Source organism: Anopheles moucheti, chromosome 3 (genome assembly GCF_943734755.1).
Source record: "Anopheles moucheti chromosome 3, idAnoMoucSN_F20_07, whole genome shotgun sequence".
Taxonomy (NCBI): domain Eukaryota; kingdom Metazoa; phylum Arthropoda; class Insecta; order Diptera; family Culicidae; genus Anopheles; species Anopheles moucheti.
The window spans coordinates 47,590,851-47,609,172 of NC_069141.1; the positions used below are offsets into that span (position 1 = coordinate 47,590,851).

An 18,322-nucleotide genomic window follows, 5' to 3' on the forward strand; every position below is an offset into this window, starting at 1 on the left:
TTGAATTCAGCACCCATCGAGAATGATTATTGAAAGTTTACGAACCGAAACTACACAAACCTACTAAGATTTTCTGTGTTACGGCTGCATAGAATAAAATTAATTATTTCGTGTTATTAATACACTTTTATAAAATCAGACATGTTGGGCCAGATCGTTGGGCACACGCTTAAGCTAGAACGCTTTCCTCTAGGCTTTTTTCGACTCTCAACTGAATGCCCATGTTTTTGAAAGCAGTCGCTACATCGGCAGCTTTATCCGGGTGGCAAACGATGGCAGTGCACGTGTCGGTAGTTGAAAACAGATTTCTTACGTAACGGTTTCCTACACGCTGTAAATCCTCTTTCGTCACCTTGCCAACTTGGCACACTAATGATTGGTTATAGCCTACCGGTATTCCCTTGAAGTTGGCCAGCATTGATGTGTTGACCACCTTTTCTATGCTGTTTTCCCGTGCAATTATTTCAAAGATCAGCGAACTTTTCGCCGATTCAAATAGCGTTGCATCCCACTCTGCTGCTTCATTAACTTGTTTTTCCTATAAATTTTACACAAGAACGTAAATTAATTGTCTGCTCGTTCTCTTCCTATGTTCTGTCCAAAATTCTTACCATAATAGATACTGCTTCCTGATATGCCGCAACTACATTTGACGCACGATACAGCGTAAAGTACAGCATTCCTTCGTTTGGCCGGGGTACTATGTTATATCCATAAGCGAATCCTTGGCCCCGAATCTGTTTCCACAGCGGGCCTTCCAATTGTGTCAAATATTGCAGAAACAGTAATAGTGGTACAAGATCTGGATCGTTAAAATCGGTTATTCCTTGACATGTTCGAAATAGAAACGCACTCTCGACGCTGCCCAGCCCAACGATTACGCCGGTGTACGGTTTTAGGGCATCGTAATTCTTCTCCATATGTTCCCAATCATGCATGCGGGTAAACCTGACAATGAAATAAACACAAAATGAAGACATATGCGTGCAAAAAGTTGACACAATTCCCAAACCTTTTGGAGGATTCGTGCGTCAGACCCGATTGTACTATCCGCTTCCAAGGTGTGATCAAATCAATCCCAAGATCTTTCATTGCATTCCAATCGGCCGCCATATGAATGGTTACATTTTCCGGCAACGTAATGATCGCACGTGCCTTGTTCAGGTTATCAATGACCGTATTTGTTGAATCTGGGTGTTCCAACATCTGTAGCAACGACGTTAGGAACTTCAATTGTTTTAGCAGTGAACTGATGCGCACGTTACTCTCCTTGCGATACCGCATAGCTTTAAGAATATCCCTAACAATCGAGTTTCCTTCCCGTTTTGCTTGGGCAACTTCGTTAATTAGCTTCGTCGCGCACACTTTGATGCGTTCTGCTGTAAATTCGGTTTTATGCAACAGTTCCGTAATCAACTCAACGCCCGTTGTATATTTTTCCCGCACAACTTGCATGTAGAGCGTAGCCGTACTCGAATATGCACCCACGCTAAAGCGACTCGACGATTGGATCCCTAAATCGGTCATCGTTTCGACCGTGTTGGACTCGAGAGTTGACACGACCTCCTCGTACGGAATCAAGGTATCGCCACGACGAATAGGCGATTCAGTCAATAACTCCAGCAGCAGAACGAGGTACGATCGCAATTGCACACTTAACGATTCCGTGTTCATCGTAACTTTAAGCTGAAAGAAATACCAGGTACGGCAATTACGCTTTTAACCCTACACAAAGCATCATCTGCTCTCTTCTACTTACGTAACAAAAATTGGTATGTAAATCATACGCTTCAGCATAAACTGGCAAATCGTTAATCTTCAATCCAGGGGGATTTTTCACTCCACTGGATGAATAGACTTCTACCGGATAGAATTTGATACCTTCTGTAGATGGGACAGGTATGGAGGTTATCATCTCATCTGGTGGAGCTATTTCGTTGGTTGCCATCGCATCGGATAACATGTTCTCTTTCTCTTTTAGCCCACTTTCCCCAAGCGCTTCTCGTTGCTTTTCCAAACGTTCCTGTTCAACAGTGGCCGTGCGTACGTTCTCTTTAATGCTGGGAACCGCTCGCACTATCACGTGTTTGTTCTAGAAAAACAAAAAACACAAGAAAAGAATTATCTTTGTATCGCTGTGCTAACATGGTTGTCCTACGCATTGCGATATAGTTTCCCATGGTAAGCTGCTTACATTAATAATATAATCTTTTAACAACGTTAACCAGAAGCTGTCTTCCTTCGCTTTCAAAGTCTGCAAACACCGATTTACATTCAACCGGCTGTCAAACTGTTATGAATAGAGAGAAATAGATTAAACGTGTAAAAATAGTATCGTAATAGTGTAAGCGTTTTGAATACTTGCATCATTGTCATCAGACCCATACAGAACATCACCAATGACATGAAAAGCGATATCGTCGTGGGGATTTGATTCTAAGCTACTAAGCGCTTCTAGCCTGTTCCGCTCGATAACGTTCCTCATCCGTTGCATGTCTAGCTTTTCTTTACCATCCGCGATTGTTTCTAACAGTTGAGAAAGTTTTGGAAATATGTGATCCTCCTTACCCAGTGGAACATTTTCGAACGAGATGTACAGCAATGAGACAGAGTTCTCCACTATATTGTACGCTACACGACTTGCGTATGGATCATCAATTTCGATAAATTCTCGCTGGACTGGACTGGCGGAAGTGTCCGTCAGGTAGCGCAACAGCACTGCACAGGCCGTGAGCGTATCATACTCCGTCGTTGCCTTCGGGCCTCTCCAAGCTACGTTAAATAATCCACAGTCTTCCTCGTCGGAAGGGAACTCTATTTTCATGTTTGTTGAATCCTTCAACGGTTCGACAGGTGTTTGCCACGGGCGCTCGAACGGTGGTAGCGCACCCTTGGACACAATTTTCTCCTCGATTGGTTCGAGCGCTTTGAAGATATCTTCCGGATTGATTTGCCCAGTAATGATGACGTGCAGATTGTCCGGACGATAAAATGCGGCATGATATGCGCGCACCTTTTCATTGCTGGTGCTCGTACGTAGGTTGCTCAAGATTCCACCCGTTTCGGCACTGTAGCCACAGTCCGGATATACCGCTCGCAGCATTTCCAGATTTACTCTCGATTCACCCGTATTTTCACGGCCTTGCATTTCACAGTATACCACACCACCATTATCACCTTGCCCGGTAATATGATGCACCTCCGTGGTGAAACCGGCATTAGTTAGTGTTGGGTACAGTATGTGATCCAAATATACCGGCAGCAACGAAAGAAAGCCTTCACTGCCAGCTGTAGTCATCGTATAGCACGTGTGGTCCCGATCCGTCCAAGCATTGGTGCCCGATGCCAAACATCGGTTCGCCACTAAATCGAGAATACCTTTGTACGGATACTTTTCGGAACCAAGGAAAATAAGATGCTCCAGTGTATGCGGTAAGCCGTCGTCATCGTGCGCTTCGGTTGCAAGCGTAAAGTAGCCATTTACCACCGGCCCCTCAACCTCACCGACAATCACGGTTAATCCGGTGCGCTCCGAGCGGTACTTGTGGACCGGAATTACTTCATTTGCCTTTGCCGTGATTAGATGTTTGAAACCCATTGCCGTTGCTAATAGCTCAGAATTGGTTTAATTAACTCTGACAAAACACGCACAAAACACTGGAGCAGATTTAATGTAGCAGCAGTATAAAGCCAACCAACGTTGAATGGATGCGGATACGCGGAGAATGATCCAAAAATATGATGCAGACATGACGTGACAAAAAAAAAGCATACGTAAATGTCAAAACGCACATCGGCGAATATTTTCGCACGGAAAGCGAAAAGAACATGGGCATACATAATTTTTTTCTTTCCCTTTTGCTTGTACCCATTTATTAAAATGAAGCAATAGTTTGATTGAAGGTATATTTGTTCTGCAATCAGTAAATGCAGCAAAGAATACGCCTACAGTCTACATCAGTACTTCTCCATTCGAGAAAAACACATCTTTATTTAAAAACTAAATGCAACTGCTGTATTATTAATGGTACCCGAGCCGGCCTAATGTTCCATCAATACTGATGCTGTAAGTAAAAGACGAAACAACGGTAGTACAGTGTTTTATAGGAAGTAAATCCAATGTTCTGCCGGAGCACGTTCTTACCTATCCGTATGGCCACGCATAGTGTCACAAAGGCGAACAAATTTTGCTGCACCGCTTGTCGCACTTTTCGCTTCTCCTCTGCCGCATCCGTTGGAGGCAGTCCTTGCATGCGAAACATCTTGACACCTAAATAGGTACAATTGTATTATGCTGAACAGGTAACAATAAATGCACAATGTTTTTCTGCTGATGATGAGCAGTTGCTTCTTGGAGTTTTCTTCGTTTTTCCCGGCCAACATCAAACGCAAGGTACATAAGTAAAAGATGTGCTTTTTGGCTATTTTCGCTGCTACCCGATTTTGCGCACATTTGTATACCGTTGAAAATTATTTTAATGGTAGATTCTATCATGTAAACATTTTTAAACTCGTATTGTGAAAGAATTAACGGAATTCGTCCCAATGAACGTCATTGTTGCGTGCCTAGTGTAAGCGTTGTGCCGTTAATGTGAAGTACGTGAGTTCAAACACGTCGCTGCTGTATGTGTGTTTAGTGCATTTCTTCGTTTTAAATCTTGAGCATAATAATCGCCGAAAGGTGAATGTTGTTACATTTCCTTGGCAAGTTCCACCAAGTTCTTCCTTCGAGCAATTAATAAGCAAAAAGTGCACAATGATTTTAAAAATTCTTCGTAGCAGTCCCAGCCGGGTTATCGCACGGCAAATGCATAGTACGGGCGGTTCCGGTAGGAGGACAACTGTGATAAGGTAAGAGTATGACGGCTGATTGATACCACCTATCTCCACGTAAACGTAATGTTCGAGTCCATTTCAGAAACATTGCCGGTGCCGTATGCATTTGTGGAACTACGGCCACCCTAGCATACCATTGGCTGAATCGGAATGAAGTCCAAATGGCAGCCGTTGGTTCCAGTCACAAATTTGCCAGCGTTTCCCGGTATATGGCCGAACCGATCACCAGCCGTCAGGTGCTTGATGCGAACCCTACCGATATGAAGTGTCGCATGGAGGAGCTGGTAATGCGGATTCAGTACAACTTTTGTCGCTCGCTGGAAGCGGAAGAAAACTTCGGCAAGAAGTTTCTGGTGGATCGCTGGGAACGAGAGGAGGGCGGCGGTGGAATTACCTGCGTGCTGCAGGATGGCGATGTGTTTGAAAAAGCCGGTGTCAATATATCGGTGGTACATGGAAATCTACCCCAGGGTGCCATTCAGCAAATGCGCTCTCGCGGTAAACAGCTGGCCGAAGGTGAGCTACCCTTTTTCGCCGTGGGCGTAAGCGCCGTAATACATCCACGCAATCCCATGGTTCCGACGATCCATTTCAACTACCGATACTTCGAGGTGACCGATTCGGCGGGTCAGAAACAGTGGTGGTTTGGCGGTGGTACGGATCTTACACCGTACTATCTAAACGAAAAGGATGCGGAACACTTTCACCGCACACTGAAGGAAGCATGCGATCCACATGACCCTGCGTACTACCCGCGGTTTAAGGAATGGTGTGACAAGTATTTCTTTATACCGCATCGTAACGAGAGCCGTGGTGTCGGTGGCATTTTCTTTGATGATTTGGATGGGCCAGATGCCAAGCAAGCGTTCGATTTCGTGTCGTCCTGCGCACATTCCGTCGTTCCATCGTACCTACCGTTGGTTCGGCAACACAAAAACGACCCGTACGGCGATCGGCAACGGCAATGGCAACTATTGCGGCGTGGCCGTTACGTTGAGTTTAATCTCATATATGATCGCGGCACTAAATTCGGTTTGTACACGCCTGGTGCGAGATATGAAAGCATTTTAATGTCGCTGCCACTGAATGCGGTAAGTTAGTTTGAATAACGAAACAACGCGACAATAATGTTACAGATCATAAAATTCATTTCCATTCCGGGTATTACTTTAATTCCAGAAATGGGAGTATATGAATATCCCAGTGGAAGGTACGGAAGAAGCGGCTATCATAGAGGTTCTCCAGAAACCCAAAAATTGGCTGAAATTATAAAGCAGACGATGCATGTGCGCATGAGAACGAGATGGAAAACGAAATTCAAACTCGGTCGGAGGAACACCGAGGAAGTGTAAAATGTATGAAACAGAACTATGTACTATATTGAATATAGGAACAAAATGTTGATTTTTTATATGCAAATAATTTTTAGTTTCACTGATTTTTATCTCACAATACTAGGGCAACATTATGTGTTTTGAGAAAACGACAATAATGGCAATGGAGTGTTTCTCCACGCAAAGCGGTAAAGTATAAAAGATGTACAAAATTGCGATAAAATACATGATGAGAAGCACACTAGGTTAAAATGGATCCGTTAAGCAATCATATAACATTTACCGCTAGCACAGATTCGCGTAAATAAATAAATGAAATTTGAGCATATTGGATATTGGATCAATGGATTCCTTTGCATCATATTGGATCATATGAAAATCTAACTGCATATTCGACCATATAGTATACCATCAATTGAATTCATGTCAATGTAAAGATTTCGCTGGATTATATCGAATAGACAATACAATTGAACCTTTTAGCACTTGGAAAGAATATTGAAAAATAAGAGAATAGTATGGAATTCTATTACCTGAAGTAATAGAAGAAATTGAAACGGATATAACGCTAACAGATCCATTAGTAGTAAATAACGAAGGTGCTATAGGCTGTTCCACCTGGTTCTAGTCGTGCAAAGTGGAAGTATGTGTAATTGGTGTGACTGATTGATGTGTTCCATGCAATCCTATATCTGATAAGCGCAACTATTAATTTATTTAACAACGGCAGCCGATTTTTAGGCTGATGAAGCATTACCAAGTTACTCGACTAACAAATTATTAACCCACAAAACACAAAAGCCCTAAAACTCACAGATAAACCGTTTACAACAAACTGAATGGAAAAGAAATCATTGCTGTGCCGTATTAAGCGAATTCGGATACTTCTGCACAATCGATGAAGAACCGCATTTTGCGTTTGTTTTTGTCTCGTTTTATTGGTAATATATTCACGAATAAATCCTGGTAATTGAAATACACGCGCAGGTTCATCAGAGCGCGTCCGTTTTGTATTTTTGTTTGTATCTTCATACAACAATTTAATTTCCGGTTCCGAAATGATCAACGTTGCATGATTATTATTCTGCTATTAATAAATAAAATACGATGGAAATCGACACTACGAAACCATTCCAAAACGCTTCGAAACAATTATGCTGTTACAAACACGCAGATGCGATCCCTACTATGCAAGGGCGTGTGTTATCGCTCGTTTACTCTGGTGGTTGTTCATGCATGATTTACCACACCACTTGCTGCCGAACGAAACGCACAGCAAGGCTTCATTAGTGCATTAGAATTGTTGTAGTGGTTGATTATACGGTCATTTATTACTTGAAAAGATCAATCAAACTGCACTTTTCTTTAACACACCTGTCGTGATTACCTTGATGCTGCCCGGGAGGATGAGATATATTGTGGAACATTGGCGCATTTAGGCAATTGTATACGATCGGGCACATTGTTTCACATGACAAATGAATCTACTCTCAAGCAACCGAATTGTTGTCTAATAACTTTGCAAGAAATTTGTTTTGGATAACGATGGGACAACAGGCATCTGCTGCATCTATCTGTATATTACTGTGAATTCACCACCGTGAACCTTCTATCTATCGTGTACGCCCGCCCTATGCCGCAATGAACGGGCTAAACTCAAAAGAAGTCAAGTATGAAGATCAATCAGACTAACTCAGACTTGCTTGCTTCTTGCAGGGATTAGTTACACCAGTTGGATGTAGAGATAAGGGAAAAGGTGTGCCTTTTTATACTCAGTTTTCTCGTGCGCGATAAGAGATATTTTACTACAATTCTAACGATCATAGATCATACATCGAGAGAACAATCGTCTGTCTGCTGTTGAAGTATGAACATCGTAATGACCATGAAGCCAAGTGAAGAGAGTTGTGCTGTTTTTTTGTATTTTACTTCAGAATGTCACTTTGCTTCGTGATGCATTCTTCGTCTCCGCTGTGACACTAGTGAAATTCACTCCAAAAAATCGTTGCAATACATAATATAATGACACGCAAATCATAGCTAAAATTAAGTTTTATCTTTTTCCATTCCATTCATTAACTTGATTTATCCCAAATGAACACTGCTTTTTTATCATTTATCAATTAATTTGTTGTTCCTTTTGAAGAGACATATTTGTCAATTGTTTTTAGCGAAATTGTGTAGATTTTGTGTGGTTTCTCTGGCAAAAAATTATTTCCAAAACCAGCCAAGTGTCTGACCAGTACAGTGATATTTGTTAAAAAAAAACATAACGATGATAAGAGTTAATTGTTCGAATATTTAAGTTTTTGTTGTGGAATAATAATATTATTATCAGCGCGGATTTACTACACAGTGGGCATTAACGTTCTGCACACGTATGATTTTTGCAAGGGAGTAAATAAGTAAAGGGTGAAATAATTATATTAGGTTACAGTTCTCTACAATACAATTGTCTAATCAGTGTGTAGTATGAGGGGCGCAACCAAATATTGCAATATTTTGCATACTGATAAATCAATATTCTATCATTCAATCGCATCTTGGGCGGCAAGAGAGCGAATTGATCATAATATAATGCTATAAAAAAACAAAAAATCAGTTGAGCGAAACGGCACGCCACCGCATTCTCTCATCATCGTTAATCAAATCAATATGCTTTTCTCACCGCAATGAAACTGTTCGATCGGATTTTTAAAAAGCATAATAGAGAAAACCCTACCATTAAACATCCCCCTCACATTACTAACATTCATCAATAATTTATCAACACATGGGTAATATTGCGCAAAAGTTTCTAAAACACAAAAGTACATCATTTCATAACGCAAAGAGCCACAGCAGTAGGCTACAGAATATTCAGGCCCGAATTTAAAAGTGAGGGGGTTTGTGTTAGTTGTTTTGTAAAAAAAAATTCTCTGCGGGGAGATTTTAATCTTCTTCATCATCATCCTCGTCTTCCGCTTCTTCCAACCATGTCAGCCACTGATTAACCTGAAACAGTGCCTTGCCCTTGCCTGGATAAATATCGGTGACGTCTTCCTTGTACCGCAGGAATGCATCATCTTCGATGACGCTTAATTCGTAAATCTCTTGGAACCATCGTAGCAGAACACCTGAAGAAATGAAAAAAAAAAATGAGATTGTCCATTATAAATCAATAACATATTCGAACGTTCATTCAACTATGGAGCAATAAAGCGCGCGCGTACACGTACCTTTCGGATAGCCAATGTTGTACCAGAAAACTTGGATTGCATACACAGCGGTCAACTGCAAGTCGTTATTGCCGTTCAGGAAAGCGTTCAACACTGGACAATATTTGGCTAAAATTTCCTTTTCTTTTTCGATGCGCTTCTTATCTTCCTTCAAATTTTCCGATTCCTGACAAAAGAAGAACAAGAAACAAGGCAACAGTGTTAAACTAAACTGGCAAAAAAAAATCAAACTTTGATGAATGATCCACGTTCTACGGGCGTAACATACCTGGTGAATGTATTTAAGCAAAACCGTCATAATAGCCACAATGAAGCCCTGTTCCGCGTAGCACGATGGTTCGACATTCTCCTTAATCCATTTGTAGAACTGTTGAGGATTGGCATCCGACTGGATCTGCTTCCATAGCTCGGCCTGCACGCGTAGCAATGGGTACAGGAAGTTCAGGTTGCGATCTTCCAAAATTTCAGCCATACGATCCTTGGTACGATCACATTCCGGCAGGCTGGTCATTAAGTTGACTTTGCTCTTATTGAACAGCTCTTGCAGCGGTTGCTTACCCAGCTGCTTGTGCAAATGCTGCAACACGAGCAGAAACAGTGGATAATGCTGCCCGTTTTCGGTGAAGCTTGCAATATCCGACAGATTGCACAGATTGGAAGCGACGGCTCTTGCCAGCAGCGACGCAATAATGGTCGTAATTTTTGGAATGGTTTTCTCCTTCTCGTTCATTCCGTTTACAATCGATTTAAATGATTCTAGTGCAGCACTGTGCGAGAGTTTCGCTTCTTTGTTAAGAATTTGCAAAAATTCAATCGACTTTACGTGGTACGCATCGTTACGATCCAGCACTTGAGTTAAAATTGCAATCATAGCTTCACGCATAAACTTTTCTGGAATCTTCAGATCGCAGAATGCGTTAACTAGTTCATCCATCAGTGAAGACTTTTTCAATATATGCTTTTCATCAACCGACAGATCCGTCAACTCGGGATTAGCAGGGACTGGCAAAGCACAATCTTTTGGTTCTTCCTCGGCTTTCACTTCGTCAAAGGAGTCACCGATCTCCATTGTTTTAGGCTCCTGCTGCTCTTGTTCTTGCTGGGTTTCGAACATTGTCGTATCATTCTCTTCTTTTTGCGTTTCCGAACCAACGTCCAACTTTTCATCTCCTGGAAGAAGATCGACGACGGCTTGATTTTCATCTTCCTCTAGTTTCTTTTCCTTCTCCACAAGATCGTCTTGTTCCGTCAACTTCTGCTCGATAAGTTCTACATTTTCAATCAGCGATGTTTTCACGTCGGCAGTAGTTGTTGTCTCGGTTTTACACAGTTCATCCGTTACTGGCGTAGTCGATAAGGTGGGTTTCAATGTTTCGTCATCCTTATCAACAACTTCGACAACCACCTCAGTCACGGTCGCGCTATTGGGTTCCTTTACGTACTTTTCATCATTGTCCATTTCGCTAACTTTTTGTTCTTCTTCCTCTATTTGCTGCTTGATGTTATCCAGCATAACGTCACTGACGAAAGTGGCGATACGCTTCAGATGATCCTCCTTACTCAATCCTTTTTCTTTCTTTTTCTTTTCGGGTTTATCTGCAGAAACTTGCTTGACGACACCCGGCTGTTCTTTCGGGATTATTTTGTTGCCGTTTAAAAGCGATGTGTTATTGGTGGTGCCGATACTGCCCCCCGTATTCTGTAGTCCTGAATTTGATGGTTCATTTTGCTGACGATGCGGTGTTTCGTGATGGCTATTATTCATCCTGTTGTTGTCGCCGTTCATGTCGCGACCACCATGATGATGATGATCAGTAACTGGCGCATGATTGCCGCCTTGTTGGTTTTGTTGGTAGTGATGATGGTGATGCTGATTCATGTCCGAATGAAGTTTATTCAGGTGCATAGTGCCTCCTTCGTTGGCACCCATAGGTCGTGGATTCATTCCTTGCGACATGTGCTGCTGATGCCGATGATTCATCACGTTCGGTGCAGCGTTCTGATTAGAGGATTGTTGCGACCCTCCCGAATTTCTGCTCGCAGCCATGTTTACCCCATTATCGCTTTGCATTCCTCCGCGTGAGGTAACGGAGGAGATGGCGGAGGATGACGTTGAAGTACTGGATGCCCCAAAGTTTCCACTACCGCCCATACTGTTACTGCCTCCCGAAAAGGCACTACTGTTGATTTGTCCAGCATTGCGCTGCTCACTAAGGAGCGTACGAGTTGTTAACGGTGAAGGGAACTCATTCAGTGGTGGTCCGTTGAAGTTGGGCTTGGCATTGCTACTGTTTCCTCCACCGATCGTAGACGAAATCGGCATCTGGGGTTTGATGTTCATATTCGCTTTAAATAACAGACTGTTAGGAGTCGGACGCATCTGCAGCTCCTCGACAGGATTTTGAGGCGGGGTCATCAAATTGCGTTTGAAACGAGGCGCCAGGTCTTTGTTAATCATCATGCCCGAATTTCCGCCATACGCCGATGGATGAGAGCCATTGCCACCGCCATCTCTCATACCACCCCCTCCTCCACCGCCACCGCCGCCCTGATGATGATGGTTGTTGTGTTTGTTGTAGCGCATATTGTTGTTGCCGTAATTATTCTGGTTGTTGCGGTTATTATGCATGCGATAGTTGCCGCCGCCTCCACCACCACCACCATTATCGCGGTGGTCGCGGTTTCCATAACCGTTCGACGATTGATTATAGCTAACGACAAAATGAAACAGTTTGTTAGTTTAAATCAAGTAAACGAGTTTTAGTTGACATGAGTTTCTTTAGAAGGAGACAAATCAGTTAAATAATTTTTGCTATAATCAAGCCTTATCAATTATGACATATGGCTTTGAAGATCAAAACGAAACAATGCGTCGCATTACTAAACAGAACGAACCATGAAACCGGCACAAACTTTCTTCATCGGTACAACAACTTCTATAGATCTCTAGACTGACAGAGACTGACTTCCGACTTACTTTGACATTTACCCGTGGCGAGATAATCAGTCCAGCGTACAGGGTATTGATCCGAATGGGATTTTGGACCGGTCCAGTCGTGTGAAGAGCGGCGCCATTACCAATACACTAGCGGGTCGGGCCGCCCCCAGCTCAACTTTATTACAATGAATAAACCAAATGTGTCAATTTGGTTCAATTCAATAAGAAGGAACAGATTTATGATATGCTCGCTCACCAAAACGGACTGAGTTGGCGGATACGGACAATTTACCTATTCTAAAATAGCGTAAATACAAATCGTGCATGACCTGTTGTTACCGACTTATGGGTTAAGGATATTCATGGTTTCCTGTAAAACCCCGTCGCCCAAATATGAGCGCCGCCTAACAAACTTCAATTGAAACGCAAGAATTTAAATACGAATGCTGCTTTCAGAAACAGCTCAAACAATAATATGTTTTCATAACGTGTCTTTGATATTATAGGACGCATATTCGCCTTGTATTGTTGTTTTCTTCATTCCTTTGAATTTACAAAGGGTTTGATTTGATTTAACTTATTAGTCTCGTGTCGGGTGTGACTATTTCAGAGGCCGTTTGTACGGAAGTCAACCAATCCGTCAACCAATATCTTAAAGAATTATTGAAAGGAAAAACCAACTTACCTTGACGGAAGCAACGGAGATGGACTGGATACGCTTAACAAATTGAAACCATCGTTCAGATTGTGCAAATTAAACGAAAATTTGCCTATCCAATCGCGTTGCTCACTGCGATCGTTGTTGCGATAGTCGCGGTCCCGATTTCGCAAGTGATTTAGCCCGGGCGGAAGCACATCATCGTCATGATTGAGTTCCTGAATCGGGGCAGGGCCCTCGACCAAAGCCACCTTCCGCGGTGTCCAATTGTTTTTGCGCAATTCAATCAGATCGCGCAATATGAACCGGATGCGCGGTGGAAACATCGATTGCGATTGCGAATACTTTTCCATCCGTTCGAAGTACTGATCCATCAGCTGTTTTCCCAACTCTGTATCCAGATTCTTTCCGCATGTCCGAATGAGCTGGGCCAAACATTCCATGTCCTCGCAGTTCTTCTCCGTCGATGAGCTGGACTTGTTGGTAAACAGCGAGCGAAGCATCTGGTGCAGGTGTGCCTCGACCAGCATGCCAAGCTTGTACAGCTCACCAATAAACTTGACATTGCCCAGTATCTTTTGTTTAGCGACATTTTTCTTCTCCTCCAAATCATCCGTTAGTGTACTTTCCGAGTTGATGATCTTCTCACTGTACTGTACGCGGTTCTCGAACTTATCGCGACAAACGTTCAGCAGAATTTGCAGGAAGGCGCTGGATTTGCTCTTGTCGATATCGGTTTCTAGCTCTTTTTGTATACGCTTGCACAGCTGTGCGTACATAGACGAGTACTTCGGTTCATCTAAAGCCTTGTCGAAGATCAGCAGAATAACACCGTTCAAAATTTTCGACGAGTTCAGATCTAGTTTAAGCAGTTCATCACTAAGCGGCTGGAATTTCTCTGGGGTAAGTTTGTTTAGAATACCACGAACCTAGACAGTAACAAATAACGAAGAAAGTGGAATATTATAATGTGAAACGTCGGTTCCGGAGGGAATAGCTGTTATAATTACTTTTCGAAAAATCGAATCAATTCTGACTTCTTCGGTGAGTCCATGTTGCGGTCTCAGGGATGGAGGGACCCAGCGTCGGCTAGCGGGGGGGACTGGATTTTCCCTCCCCGTGGCGCGAGACTCTGTCCCCGTTTGCCTCGGGTCTTCCGTCTTGAAGGTTGGCAAAGCACCAGCAGTAGGATATGCACTCCGCAACCCGACCGACGGCGGAACCGCTATTTTTTCAATTTTTCCCGGAATGTTGGAAGAAGAAAATTGACTACCGTTGCTATGCGGAGGATGCTGCGATCCCGTTACTTCGTGGTATTGCTTGTTGTGGTAGTGATGGGACGGTGAAGTTTTCGTTAGGGACCGAATTTTACTCACGTATAGATGCGCTTGACAGCGCAATCACACACGGAAGCAGAATAGAGTTCGTAAAACGAGAAAAACACACACCTCAACACTACTGTTTCTGTTGCTTCCAAACCTGCCAAGGCAGGTGGTGGGCGGCGCGTGTCTTAGATTTCTCTTTGTTTATCTTCCGAAATAACAGTCAAGCCACTTCTGGAGCGTGTTGGGTATAGAGAGTGTTGGTGTGTGCGTGTTTAGTGTAGCTTCCGGTACGAGAGCACTTTCGCGATTTTATTTCTTCTTTGTTCCGCGTCCACTGTTGTATTAGTATGCAGTGAAAGATTCACACTTACAATACGCCTAATGATGACGCGCGCGGGACATACACGACGCGAAACGTACAAACACACTCAACCTCCTTTGGAATGGAACACACCACTACGCCACGTAGCCTGCACGTTTCTGTTCTGCTTTACTTCCTTCTCCTTACTGGTCCAAACTAAACCAATTCGTGTTCGATCGTTAGATCACACAACCACGACCGGTTTCGTTTCCCAAGCACACGTTACACCGAGAATAGTTTTACCATAAGCTGGAAAACACTATGCCTGAAATTAAGTAAAACAAGAAATAAGTCGTAATCCGATATTCTACATGCTTCCCGAACATATAAACAAATTTCATAACAATCTGCTTCAAGCGACAGTTGGCTTAACTTAAAACAAAAAAAAACAGTTCATTTCTAACCGCAACATCCCACACGCGTTACCTACGGCGCGTTATTCCCCTCCTCCAAAGGGTGCCTTTTTGTGTTGGGATATTCTTCATTCTCTCATTCCTTCAAATCAGTCGTAGCGGTCATTGACTCGCACCGACGCAACGAATCATAAAAGCTTTTTCTTTCGCCTTGAGAACCCGGTTTCCACGGTCGCGGGCCATTGATCTTGAAAAGGGGTAACTGCTTTCAAGTAAACCTACAGCAAATAAATCTTCGCCATTGGAAGATCACCTACAAAGCAGGCGGTGAGGTTGGTCTACAACAGCACAGGGAAAACAATACTATGATGGTGGGTATGGAAACACGATGAAATGAACGATGATTTCTCCACCACCATCAATACACCAATCACACACTTCACTGTGGTTCACAGCGGATGAACAACGGCAGGACGTTCCACCACTGTTACCTTTTGCTTGTACATCGAGGTGTAAGTAAGCGGCCGTCGTTTCGCAATACGGGTTTGGCAAGTTGAAGGACATGAACCGTTCATAAGATCAAGGAACTTGTACATGACAAAAGCAAGTATGCTTATGGTTTTAAAAAGTAAGCTGCATTGGTTTCGGGCCCAAGCTACAAAAGCCAAAAATCTTTGTTTAACAGGGTTTTAAATTTATTTCAAATTCGATGTGAGCACGATTTGAGGGCTTAATATATAATGCTACGACAACAAATGGCGCCTTTCAAAGTGAATGTATCTGCATGCCGCTTCTAGTATGAAAAACTTGCGATAGAATCCTAAAATGACCATAATGTACGTGTGCGAGTGTGCAATAAATATCGAATGTAAATGCTTCCTCTCCCGAATGCTTGAATGTTTTCTTTTTGGGGAAAAAACGAAGAACACAAAGCAACACGGTCTTTCTTTATAAATAAAAAGAGAAGATGAGAAATAAGTTTACCCAAACAAAGTTCATTCGATACATGAAGAAACAATTACTTTTTTTGTGCAAAACAAATTCATTTTTACAATTTTTGTGACTAATTGTGTCATACTCTATTCCAAAATGCACTTCCGAAAAGACTGATATGGAACGCTTTTGAATTAAAATCAATTTCATGTATTGCAAACATCTATTATCTATAAGATCTCTTACTGTAAGTGTAACGGAATTTTGATTTAAACTTGCCCCAATGATAGCGCAAACCAACTTTGGGGTCTGCTACCAGTCTACTATAGCAATCTTTTTTTTTTTCTTGCAATTCCGCAAAGTACATAAATCACGTAAATAACAAAAATGCCAACACATCGCTATGACCTAGATAGCCACCACCAAATGGGGTCAGCGCACAAGCACAGCTTTGATTGTGACAATAATTTCAAATTTTCCATATATACTATAACTTCCATCCAATTAACACCATTCTTCACGATCGTGTTCGAAGGCATGAAATAGAAATTCAAAATGTAATGTGTAATGATCATTTGATGTTGATACAATTTTTAAATCTTCTTTGTTAAATCTTTTTCTTCTTATCAGCAAACAACCTCAAGAGGTCTAGGCCTGTCATTTCTGACTTTTTTCTGTCCCGCGTATGGAGGATTTGTGCTCCCTCCCATCCCCATTCTCATCATTCTTCAAAAGTTACGAAAATTCATTATACATAGTACGTTGCGTGTCAGTTTAGCCATAAACATATTTGGATAAAAGAATAATTCGCCGTCAGTCACACTTTTGAAACCTTGGCACCGTAAACTCAACCATGACTCACACCACCATTCCGGAAAAAGTCTGTAGACAAATGAATCAGCCGAGAGAAACCCGAGACAACAAAGAAGTGCATTATCAGGTTTAATATGACGTAAACGAGGTCAACAAAAAAAGTGTTGCATCAAATTCTGCAAATTGTAGGGCATAATTTTCGAAAATATTTCACTAAGTAACGTTTTCAGGGATATACGTAATAAACCGCACAGGGCATGCGAGACGATCGATTGAATTCCACTGTGAGAATTCCACATAAAAGAAGCTCTTACAATGCTGCTTCAGATTTTAGTTCGTATATTCTGTAGCATCATACCCCTTTCTCTTTCTGTTGCAATTGAATCTCTAACGCACACACACAAACCACACATGTTCGAGTCAATCAAACTGGAATCAGAACGGCACCACTACATACGCTTCGCTAAATAGGAAAAGGAAAAAGCCAGTGACGAAAGCTGTATGGGTAGCACAAATTTTCCTCTAACCGACCAACAGCATGCGTATTAAGATACACTTTTGCTACCGAATTGCACATGCTGACGAAGATTTACAACTAATCGCACGGCATTGATAGCACAGCCATTGAGGCACATGATATATTCGCGCGTCAGAAGCGAACAACGTCAAATATATTGAGAATCGAATGTCGCTCGAATGAGTTAAAAATACATCACACCTCGCTAATCCCACTATTATGTTTCCTTCCTCCTATCGAGAGGATCAAGATAAACTAGACAGTGATAAATTGCAACTACTACTCGTATCCCACTACTTCCTTACACACGCACACACACATGTGACACACTTTTAGTTGCTGACATCGAAAGCAAATTCCCAGCACTACTAGACTAATCGCGCAATAGAATAGTAAACTTCCGTACTGTTCATGCTACTAGAACCAGTTCCATTAATTCATCATGCAGCCACTGGTTTATTATCTCGTAACAAATCACAGTAAGCCAATAGGCAGTGTGAGCCCGTTTAGAACGAAAATGGTTGTTCAACCTTTAAGAAAAATGATACTACACGCACATACACACAAACATACCGATTCTACCATTTTTCACAAGGTGCAAAAATGTCCTTCGCGACGACGGTACACTCTCTCAAACAATGTGTGCTATGTACACACCGCCAACAAATTTCATTATCTATACGATGCAGGAAGACACGGTAAGCAAAAATGGCGTAACGTAATACTGGGAATACTGCGCGCCTTAACCCATTTATCAACAGTTAATACGCCATTTGGTAAAACGTTGATAATCAATAAAGTTGCACACCAAAGAAATATCGCCAGCTACGTGAGTGTATCCTGTGACACCTATTTAAACTTCACTCGTTATCACAAAAACGCGCTATGCATGATCTACTTTTTTTCGCGACATCACTGAAGGGTTTCCCGATCCACTAAAGGGGAGGGGTGGCCATGGGACAGATTCTAGAATTCATCTTATTCCCCATATTTGTTTCTTCTCGCTTACCTGCAGTGCGCTGCTGACAACCAACAG

General features: G+C 42.3%; 3 protein-coding genes across 3 annotated transcripts; 1 reads left to right on the plus strand and 2 right to left on the minus strand.

Moving 5' to 3' along the window:
• Positions 1-14: 14 nt before the first annotated feature.
• Positions 15-3,609, minus strand: LOC128302119 (uncharacterized protein C05D11.1-like). Its single transcript, XM_053038857.1, has 6 exons — positions 2,366-3,609; positions 2,195-2,290; positions 1,760-2,092; positions 1,013-1,686; positions 612-948; positions 15-538 (listed from the first exon to the last, which is right to left on the minus strand). The coding sequence occupies exons 1-6, from the start codon at positions 3,596-3,598 to the stop codon at positions 170-172; spliced, it is 3,042 nt and encodes a 1,013-aa protein (XP_052894817.1). The 5' UTR covers positions 3,599-3,609; the 3' UTR covers positions 15-169.
• A 1,026-nt stretch (positions 3,610-4,635) lies between these two features.
• LOC128303579 (oxygen-dependent coproporphyrinogen-III oxidase) lies at positions 4,636-6,312 on the plus strand. Its single transcript, XM_053040572.1, has 3 exons — positions 4,636-4,851; positions 4,919-5,927; positions 6,016-6,312. Exons 1-3 carry the CDS (start codon positions 4,757-4,759, stop codon positions 6,106-6,108), a joined length of 1,197 nt encoding a protein of 398 aa, XP_052896532.1. The 5' UTR covers positions 4,636-4,756; the 3' UTR covers positions 6,109-6,312.
• Positions 6,313-8,431: 2,119 nt separating this feature from the next.
• Positions 8,432-14,384, minus strand: LOC128305626 (eukaryotic translation initiation factor 4 gamma 2). The gene is made up of 5 exons (XM_053043171.1): positions 13,995-14,384; positions 13,012-13,913; positions 9,657-12,099; positions 9,389-9,554; positions 8,432-9,286 (listed from the first exon to the last, which is right to left on the minus strand). The coding sequence occupies exons 2-5, from the start codon at positions 13,761-13,763 to the stop codon at positions 9,102-9,104; spliced, it is 3,546 nt and encodes a 1,181-aa protein (XP_052899131.1). The 5' UTR covers positions 13,764-13,913; positions 13,995-14,384; the 3' UTR covers positions 8,432-9,101.
• Between the last annotated feature and the right edge of the window lie 3,938 nt (positions 14,385-18,322).

Bases quoted from the DNA above. Each gene is read 5' to 3' on its own strand.
- LOC128302119 (XM_053038857.1), bottom strand. From the start codon at position 3,598: ATGGGTTTCAAACATCTAATCACGGCAAAGGCAAATGAAGTAATTCCG. The intron at 1,687-1,759 runs GTAAGTAGAAGA...TATTTCTTTCAG, and splicing joins TACATACCAATTTTTGTTAC to CTTAAAGTTACGATGAACAC. The intron at 539-611 runs GTAAGAATTTTG...TAAAATTTATAG, and splicing joins AGGAAGCAGTATCTATTATG to GAAAAACAAGTTAATGAAGC.
- LOC128303579 (XM_053040572.1), top strand. From the start codon at position 4,757: ATGATTTTAAAAATTCTTCGTAGCAGTCCCAGCCGGGTTATCGCACGG. The intron at 4,852-4,918 runs GTAAGAGTATGA...AGTCCATTTCAG, and splicing joins AGGAGGACAACTGTGATAAG to AAACATTGCCGGTGCCGTAT. The intron at 5,928-6,015 runs GTAAGTTAGTTT...CTTTAATTCCAG, and splicing joins TGTCGCTGCCACTGAATGCG to AAATGGGAGTATATGAATAT.
- LOC128305626 (XM_053043171.1), bottom strand. From the start codon at position 13,763: ATGTACGCACAGCTGTGCAAGCGTATACAAAAAGAGCTAGAAACCGAT. The intron at 12,100-13,011 runs GTAAGTTGGTTT...TTTTGTCGTTAG, and splicing joins TCTCCGTTGCTTCCGTCAAG to CTATAATCAATCGTCGAACG. The intron at 9,287-9,388 runs GTACGTGTACGC...TCATTTCTTCAG, and splicing joins CAACATTGGCTATCCGAAAG to GTGTTCTGCTACGATGGTTC.